This window comes from Haliotis rufescens, unplaced genomic scaffold (assembly GCF_023055435.1).
Source record: "Haliotis rufescens isolate VD_foot unplaced genomic scaffold, xgHalRufe1.0.p SCAF_9, whole genome shotgun sequence".
In the NCBI taxonomy this organism is placed as follows: Eukaryota; Metazoa; Mollusca; class Gastropoda; order Lepetellida; family Haliotidae; genus Haliotis; species Haliotis rufescens.
In genome coordinates this window covers 14,383,942-14,393,782 of record NW_025964383.1, presented here as the reverse complement: position 1 = coordinate 14,393,782, position 9,841 = coordinate 14,383,942, and the positions used below count along the sequence as shown (strand labels likewise).

The 9,841-nt window shown below is 41.2% G+C and overlaps 1 protein-coding gene across 1 annotated transcript in view; it reads left to right on the top strand.

The window, feature by feature from the left end:
- The first annotated feature begins 641 nt into the window (after window positions 1-641).
- The window catches only part of LOC124150206, a 39,019-nt gene continuing 29,819 nt past the window's right edge, over window positions 642-9,841 (top strand). Inside the window, exons 1-6 of the mRNA XM_048391112.1 lie at window positions 642-718; window positions 1,320-1,487; window positions 1,966-2,122; window positions 2,860-3,050; window positions 4,275-4,378; window positions 6,606-6,786. Coding sequence (XP_048247069.1) covers window positions 658-718; window positions 1,320-1,487; window positions 1,966-2,122; window positions 2,860-3,050; window positions 4,275-4,378; window positions 6,606-6,786 — 862 coding nt within the window. The 5' untranslated portion in view covers window positions 642-657. The remainder of the gene's footprint in view (window positions 719-1,319; window positions 1,488-1,965; window positions 2,123-2,859; window positions 3,051-4,274; window positions 4,379-6,605; window positions 6,787-9,841) is intronic.

Genomic DNA, 9,841 nt, shown 5'->3' with positions numbered 1-9,841 from the left:
AAACGAAATTATTTATGAGCCCCTGCTTCGCTGTTTTCCAAGAGGTTTTTCGAACATACGACCATCGATATCATGGCATCTGTCAGACAGGCACTATTCCAGCTATATGAAAGCGGTCTGTAAATAATCGAGTCTGGACCAGACAATCCAGTGATTGATGTCATGAGCATCGATCCACGCAATTGATTATAGACACCAGTCTATATCAATCTTCGTTTTGTATGATTAAACGAAATTATTTATGAGCCCCTGCTTCGCTGTTTTCCAAGAGGTTTTTCGAACATACGACCATCGATATCATGGCATCTGTCAGACAGGTACAGGCAGGACGACAGTTGTATGGTTAGCAAACCTGGGACAATGAGAACAAAAATATTAAGAGTCAGTCAGAGGTCAGACGCACGTGTCTGGCATAGTCACATAATCAGCAAACGCTGTCATCACAAAAGCGAAAACAAGAACGGAAATTGTGTACGTACCTCCCGTGTGAGGAATTGGAAAATGTGAAATTGTAACTCATGGTGTCCTCATATCTGTTTAGCTCATAAGACACTAGATATTCTGATTTATGCTGATACATGACTCTCTTCCTGACTGCGTCACTGTTTGCATGTCATTTGTGTTAAACCATTTATATGGAGCGTCATATATCAGTTTATGAAACACTACCACAAAGGTCCTGCTCCACCGGTGGCGCCCGTCACATGCACATGCAAAGGTACGTCAATTGTCCACCTGGAAAAATAAAGTTCAAATGGTATTAATAAATCAGAATAGGGAAAATCCACCCACTGAATACAATGACATAGTAATCTTCTTGACCTAGCCGTGTATGTGTCATCATGTTCCTTCAACATTAATTGTCCCACATAAACCCCACCATATGTGTGCACACACGACTGTTGTCACGCAGACGAAATGGAAGCTTAGTCGAACCAAGACGCAGATTTGAACATTGTGTCATTTGCAAAGAACGGTAGGTTATTGAACTGGATAGTTTTGTGAACTTTGTTTTGGTACGATCTACATTACACCTGTGGTGTGATACAAACTTTGTAGAAACGTTTTATTATCTTTTTTGGATATGTTGTCTATTTTATATTTCAACTGTTGACGTTTATATTGAAAGCAAGGCACAACCAGAATTTTATTCAATGAAGTTTTAGTTACTAACTTCTGATCAATCACTTTTGTTGTGTTTGAAAAATATAGAAATAAAAAGAAACTTTGAAGTGGATGGAAGTTGTCGTGTCAGCAAACTTCTTGTTACTTACTGAAAGCAAGGTGTAAGCATTCATCAATATTCATCAACATATTAGAGGAGATGTCAGCCCTTGCCGAAAAAGCCATGGCGTCCGGGTATAATCTGGACCTGGTCGTACTGGACGGCGTTGTACTGGCAAGGTTCCTAGTTGATACTATGAAGAAGGTGAAAACGTACCCCATCAGAGACGACGACATCATCCTGTGTACATATCCAAAGTCAGGTAGGGGTTCCAAGAAATAAATACTGGTCTAGGTTTGGTTTGATCCCTGGAACATCTGCATCACATGAGACGACTTAATGGATCAATGACTTCAACTGAGGTCTGTACTAATAATATATACATGTATGTCTCAGTCAGGTTTCATATAAATATACATAATCAGTAAGATATAATCGTAGAACAGTCAGGAAATTAAGTAAGTATAGCGTCCAGGTGACCAGTATCCTGAGACAATTCCAATACGTCATGCATGATTCACATTTGAATCCATATTCGTCATAATTAGATTCAGTTACCTCTTTACCTTGATCGGTTTCATCAAAGTGATTAACGTTCACGAGCTTGCGCGGTTTTGACATCATTGCCCACGAACAAACCGGTTTTGAATTTGAATCTATTCGTTAAACTTATTTTGGATAACTTCACAAACATTCCATTTACAATAAATCTTCACATGCATCTTCTGCCTTTCCATAAGGTACTCACTGGGCGTGGGAAATCCTCAACATGATCGTTGCAGGCAAAGTGGGGTATACTAAACACTGGCTGAATTCAGCATTTCTCGAATACAGGACTGAAGAGGAACTTGAGAAACTGGCATCTCCGCGAATTCTCCACACCCATCTCCTTCCGAGGTATTATACAAAGGGCAGAGAAAACGCTGGGTGTTTTTAAAATGAATAACGGACATGAAGTTGTAACATATAGTAACGTGACCTCGTAACATTTAGGAGAACCATGACGTCACAATACCAAGGTGACAATGGACAAATAACTTTCGCCTTCACATTTAATGTGAATGAAATACTTTTCATTGCACCCACTACAAACAATCAAGTAAATAACATTTCCAGTATCACAAGTCATATTTTGTTTTAAAGTGAATTTAGTAGCCTTTGTAATTTGGACTGAATAGCCTTCAACTATTGCTGCAACTAAGGCAACGTTTGTCAACGCACTTAGAAATCCGTGGAGTGATGACAACTGAATCAAATTCCTAAGATTTTTTGGTTGTCTTTGCCTGTTGATAATTTTGTATTTGCTCAATAACTTGTCCATTTTAAGACTTGATTCAAAATAGGCAGGTATCGTTGAACCATGGACAATTCTTTTTCATTAGGGTGAAGGTAGATACTCGAGTACAATTATTCCCCACAACGCTCTTCAGACTTGTCTCTCTATATGTCATCTATAATTAGCTTTGCGCGGTAATTTTGATGCAATAGGAAACTTAAGATGCGATCCATAAAAAAGCGTCATGTATTCATGTTCTTTAACATTCTAAATGCATATCAAAGACTTCATTTTAGAGAAACAGTGGCTATATAATTGTGGCGTTACATTTAAAATTGAATACTATTTATGACTGCAGCCAACTGCCAGAAGCCATATGGACGAGTGGGTGTAAGGTGGTGTACGTCAGTAGGAACCCAAAGGATTGTGCAGTGTCCTCCTTCAGTCAGGTCAGCAAACAAGTCTGGAAAGACAATCCTTTACAGAAACCAACTTTTTCTGGCTCTTGGGATGACTATCTTGACTTGTTTCTGGATGGTTTCGGATTTAGTAAGTGCCGTAAACACTTGTACACATACATGGTGGCATTAATGAATAATATACTGGGTAAAACATTGAGATGACGTTTTAAAAGCGGAAATTCCTGCTTGCTTAAAAGGTAATATAGACTCTCAATATACATTATTGAGTTGTGTGAAGCCTTTTCTGGTGTCTTCGCAGTGACATTGCTGGAATATTGCTAAAAGTGGCGCAACACCATACTCGCTCACTCAATCCAATAGCAGAACCTACATGCAATAACCTTTTTCTATCGTTATTGTTTCAACAACTGTCACCACTGCAGCGGTATGTTCATCATTTATCTACATCTGCCAAATACGAGAACTTTCACTCAGGCAACACCTTCGATCTCAAACTTCTCGTCTTCAAATACGACATCACATCCTCTATTAACAACAGCACATACATCACCACTAACATTATCCACCACCAACAACCAACTGCCACCAGAAACTCTGTTCTTAATTATACGTATTACCATCATGTCATCTCCAAAAATAATGTTCACCGCGTCAGCACAATTCAACCCTTTCCTTTACCCGTGAAGATCCGGAGGAGAATAGGTCTTCAGCAACCCATGTTTGCCATAAAAAGCGAATATGCTTGTGGTAAGAGGCGACTAACGGGATCGTCTGGTCACACTCGCTGACTTGGTGATGCATGTCATCGTTACTCAATTGCGTGGATCGATGCTCATGATATAAATCACTGGATTGTCTGGTCCAGATTCGATTATTTCCAGACCGCCGTCATATAGTTTGAATATTGCTGAGTGCGGCGTTAGACAACAAACAAACAAATAAGCAAACAAACAACCCTTTCCTTAACAATCACCACCATGTATAACTGGTCAGTAGGGCATCCACGTGGTTAAAGCGCTTGTTTGCCACAGCGAAAGCGCAGCTCCATCACTCCAGATTGGTTCAGTGTGTTTCTGGTGTCCCCTGCCGTGATATTGCTGGGATATTGATATTACAAAAGCAGCGCACAACAACACCATGTTCCCGTATTACTTATTTCCTGGGCCTCATAATCACCATAATGAACTCTTCATCAAAATTGTCATCAAATATTCTATTCCCATTGTGTCAAGATTAAAACCACCAATCGCATCAACATTTTCTTCCTTATCACCCAAAATATTACTGTCAGAATTCCCTACATATATTCTCCACCATTTTTTAAGCTAGTTTCTTCAAATACCTTTTCCAGCACCATGTGGATCGTACTTTGACTACAGACTTCAAATGACCAACATATTCGACGCTTACAAAGGCTTCGAAGTATGCAGTGTGCAGTATGAAGATATGAAAAAGGTATGTCACAAATATATATGAATAATATTTTGGAAAGAACAAATGCAGAGCTTCACTGGCATGATCCAGACAATTAGATATACCACTCAACGTTTGCTGAGGATCCCCACTTAAAAGGTAATACATCAAATTGTTTGCATCTGTTGATACAACATAGCCAAAGAAAATATTGTGTGAAAAGATGTTTAATGAAGTCGGTTGTCATGTGCCACACAATGGCAATGTGACCAATAATCAGTCAGATCTCACTCCAAATAAAGGGGGCACGGGTGGCCCAGTCGTCTAAGGCGCCGCGATTCGCTGTGCAGAGTTGCGTCCCTTGGGCACGCCAGAAACCTATGATTGTGGGTTCGAACCCCGGTTCGCCCCGATTATGTTTCTAGGTTTGTCAGCACCATACCCGTGCTCGTGGGTTTCACCGAACTGGTAAACGTCTCAGACCTGCATCACTTCGGGCTTTCCTCCCACATTAAGCTGACACGCCGCGATATAACTGGAATACTGTTAAAAGTGGCGTTAAACCCAACTCACTCACTCACTCACTCCAAATGCGAGTATCTGACTTAAACTGAAACGTATTTAAATAACGAAAACAAATGCATTGTAAAAAAACATCTCTCTGAAGCGCGTATGTGATCCATGTGATGCGATCACAGCCTGACACCGTCGTCTCATGGTTTCAAAAAGTATCTGGATGGTTTCCAAGGGAAGATTGTTCGACATTTCAGTGAGGGCATTGTTGAGTTCCTGTAGAGTTGACGATTTGATAATTCGTCTTAAGAGCTCGTTTCACATGTGATTAACAGAGTGAGGTCTGGTGACCGAACTGGCAACTCTATTCGGTAATTGATCTCCTGCTCGAAGTAGGTATCAACGACCCTGGCACGATGACGTCGTGCGTTATCGTCAATGAGTCTGATTGCTACGTTGGAATCCTCAATCCTCTCCTTGTCTACACCACATTTGGGGACGACGATCTGTAAAGTTTAGACAATATTTCAATTAATCAGTAAAAAGTATTGGAGCCCAGTCCTGGGCACCGTTCCACGAAGCGATCTTGGCGCTACGACTATCGTAAGCTAGTGTTAAAGTATGGGAATTACGATCACCTTAGCCGTAAGATGGCTTTGTGGAACGGGGCTCTGGTCTGTCAATTGACGTGATCTTCAAGCCCAATCCAAACGTGCGTGCCTGTGATGTCGGGTCAGTGAGATGGGAATGCATGCCCTTCCTGACCGGAGGCCAGCCACATGGAGACCATTACATACTGTATGAGTATTAAAGCAGGTCATTTCTGAGTGTGGTGGCAATCACGAAGTGATGACGTCATGGTATCGATTCCATGCCATGCCCTGCTCATCACACCTTGGCTGATACCAAGCAATTTGCAACATAACGTTGTGCTAACCCAGTTTCAAGGATGCCAATGTATCTGCCTAATTTTTTGGTCGTCCTACGACATCTTTGGTAAATCAGGTGAATTGACTTTAATGTCATGGCGCAGTTTAACATAAATATCCCTCTAAAACACAGTATAATGATTCGACCAGGCCGTCAAGTATCATCATTCTTTTAACGTATTTTGGTATAAAGCTTTTTTCCGCTCTCTGGGCAGCTTCTAATCCACAAGACCACGAAGGCGGGGAACGGCGTCTTTGACGTTGAGGGTGCATTCAGTTCTTGAAATCCTTAGTAGCAAAATGTGTTGTGCTCTCTGATAGTGATGTTATGTTATAAACACGTTATGTGTTTGCACACACTCAAGATACATTGGCACCTGCAGTCGCAGAACATTGGAACCATTCGCAATTCAAACACAACCGTGAGCTAATGTCTCTACCGTTACTATATTGAGTGAGTGAGCGAGTGAGTGAGTTGGGTTTAACCCCGCTTTTAACAGTTGTCAAGTTATATCGCGGCGTGTCAGCTTAATGTGGGAGGAAAGCCCAAAGTGATGCAGGTCTCAGACGTTTACCACTTCGTTGAAACCGGTATGGTGCTGACAAACCTAAAAACATAATCGGGGCGAACCGGGATTCGAACCCACAATCATATGTTTCTGGCGTGCCCAAGGGACGCAACTCTGCACAGCGAATCGCGGCGCCTTAGACGACTGGGCCACCCGTGCCCCCTGCATAACTGATGTATATCTTTAGAATAAGGAATATGTGTATATGGTAGCATAACTTATGTATATCTTTAAAATTATAATGAGTCTTTTTGTCAGGATTGCGTTAGGGAGACAAGACGAATGGCTGAATACCTTGGGCGCCCTCTACCGGAACAAAAATACAAAGATATATCTGAAGCATGCTCCTTCAAAAATCTCAAATATGCCAGCGAAACAATCAAGGATCAGACGTATCACTATAAATGGCAGGATGGGTCGAGCGGATACTTCAGGAAAGGTAATTGAAATAGTGTGGACCTAAAGTGGAATACTGACCCGCCAGAGGTAATAACTTTTCGTACGACCAATGTTTTCCTTATGCATCAGAACGAAAGAAAATATTTTTTATAAGCACTTTCTCCCCAAAGCTGATCGGTAAGGTATTTAAAATAAAGCCAACCAACTTGACATATTATCATCTCGTGTCTACCACGTCAAAACATGCGGACTGCCTGCCTTAGAGAAAATTATGAGATACGGACAGTGGCGTGAACGTGAGCTTGCAGGGGAAGGATCGTTCACAGGATGCATGTGGCGGTTCGTTAAAATATTCAATTTTGAGGTGATTTAAGTCCTATAGCGTAAATTATAGTTTGTATTTATGTATGCAAATATGTTCAGATCAGAACAGGTAGTCATTGACCCCAGAGTCCAAAGTCTATCTGAAAAAGACATTAGATTCAACCGAACTCACTCTCTCATTACTTCCGATGTCCTCAACGAGCGTGTATTTTGTCACTTTGTCATGGTCGAATGGGGACAATGAATTCAGACAATAACGTTCAGTGTTTCGTTCCAATTCAGACGTTAGGAACTCAAGTTTGATCCAGGTTTTAAATGAAATTATGACGCCTACGTTAGATTTCGTCAATTTATGACCTATTTATGTGTTTATGACCTATTTATGTATTTATGACCTATTTCGTATTAGATTATCTGAGTGGTATCATTGTTTAGCATCTGTTTGGCAATGTCTTTACTGTTGCATATGCTTCTTTCAATGTAAAACAAAACATCAATCAAAAAGCACATATTGTTAGTGTATGTGATTGTATTATATGTGGGAACAAGAGATAGGGAACATGTATTTGTAGAATGGCAATTTGCTGAGTTCAGAGTTTCTCCGTGAAATCTTTGCAAACGACGTCACTTGTATACATAAACACACCCACCCACCCCCAACACACACTGTCAGACAAATAGGAGGTACTTGCAGTAGGTTCCGCTTATTGTAGTCAAAAAAGAAGATATTCAACGTTATATTGCATATTGTTTTTAAATGTCTCGCCTAATCAACAAGTTTATTATTAAATATATACGACGGCTACATGGGCTATGTAAAAAAATTCCTATCTGGCTTGAGTCCCGTGTAGATCCGGGTTAGAATTGGTCTTCAGCAACCCCTGCTTGCCATAAGAGGCAACTAACGGGATTGGGTTGTCAGGCTCGCTGACTTGGTTGATTCATGTCATCGTATCCCAATTGCGTGGATCGATGCGTATGATATCAATCACTTGATTGTCTGGTCCAGAATAGATTAAGACCGCCGTCATATAGCTGGAATATTGCTGAGTGCGGCGTTAAACAACGAACAAACAATATGAATATCAAACATGGATGATGTTGATTCTATAACATTGATTTGACAGGTGAAACTGGTGACTGGAAGAACTTCTTCACTGTGGCACAGAGCGAGAGATTTGATAAAATATACGAAGAAAAGATGAAGCAGCCTCTCCTTTGAAGTCTGCCATAAAAATATCTTTCTTTTAAAAACTTATAAAATCTAGCACGCAAATCAACGGTTAATCAATTTTAAACTTCACCTTCTGCAACGTATTATTTGCACACTATTACCACATCTGCTGTACCAGTAATCTAAGGCGCCCAAATTCGCTAAACTGTGTTGCAATTCCTAACCATGGTTGGTTGGCAATAATCCAGCTATATGACGGCAGTCTGGAAATAATCGAGTCTGGACCAGACAATCCAGTGACTAATTGGGATCGATGACATGCATCAATCAAGCCAGCGAACCTGACCACCCGATCCCGTTAGTTGCCTTTTACGACAAGCATTGTCACCTTTTACGCCAAGCATGGGTTGCGGAAGACCTATTCTACCCCGGAATCTTCACGGGTCTCCTAGCCATGAGTTTGCTTCAAAACTGCTGAAAGTGGCGCAAAAGCCCTCTTATTCACTCGTTTGACAGAAATGGAAAAAAGAATTGTTTTACACGTGTGCAAGCAGTTCACTACTTCATTCCAGATACTGATTTATAATCGGATATTCCTTGCCCGTTCCAAATTCAATTTAGCGTTAAATCTAAAACCGAGCTCTACATTGAAAACACAGTAATATTGACTCATAACCCGAGTGATCATGAATATAACCTACCTACTTTTGTTTATGTTCAACAAATCAATTCATGTTTTGTATATATACTGAACAACAAAAGTCCCTGTGACATTGAATAAGATTTAATGCAAAGTTATGTTTTTTACCAAATCTGAAACAATTTCGGTTTGCAACAGATTAGAGACTTCCGTAAGTGTTCAAATGATTTAGTTTGCCATACTGACTTAAGAAAATGCGCGATTTCATAAAAAAAAAACATGAACATGCCAAAATGTCAATTAACAAATCAATAGCGTGTGTGTCCACCTCTGGTTGCGATGCAAGCAACACATCTTCGTGTCATGGAATGGACCAGGCGTCGCACAAAGTCCTGTGTGATATCTGTCAATATCTGCTGGAGCATGTTTCGAAGTTCCTGGAGTGTCTGTGGAACACGTGGTTGACGTCGAAGGCGCCGATCCATCTCATCCCACATGTGCTCGATTGGTAAGAGATAAGGGGAGCGAGCTGGTCAGGGGATGACATTCACGTTGTTTTGTTGAAGGGAATCCTGAACAAGTCGAGCAATTGAGGCCGGGTGTAGTCATGTTGAAAGGTAATGCCTGGGCCATGACGACGCAAAAACGGTGCCGATGATCTCGTCGCGGTAGCGCTGTCCATTGAGATTTCCCTCTACCACTATCAAAAGGGTCCTCTGTCTTGCTGTAATCCCACCCCATACCATAGCGCTGCCGCCCTGAACCGATCTCTTTCCATGACACAATTATTGACGTAAAGTTCACCTTGACGTCGGTAAACTCGAATCCGTCCATCGCTGTGGCTGAGGTAAAAACGAGACTCGTCAGTGAATAGAACTTGTCCCCACTGCATGGCCGTCCAACGTTGACGCTGTCTGCACCGATGTAGACGTGCTTGACGGTGAAAATGGGATGTCT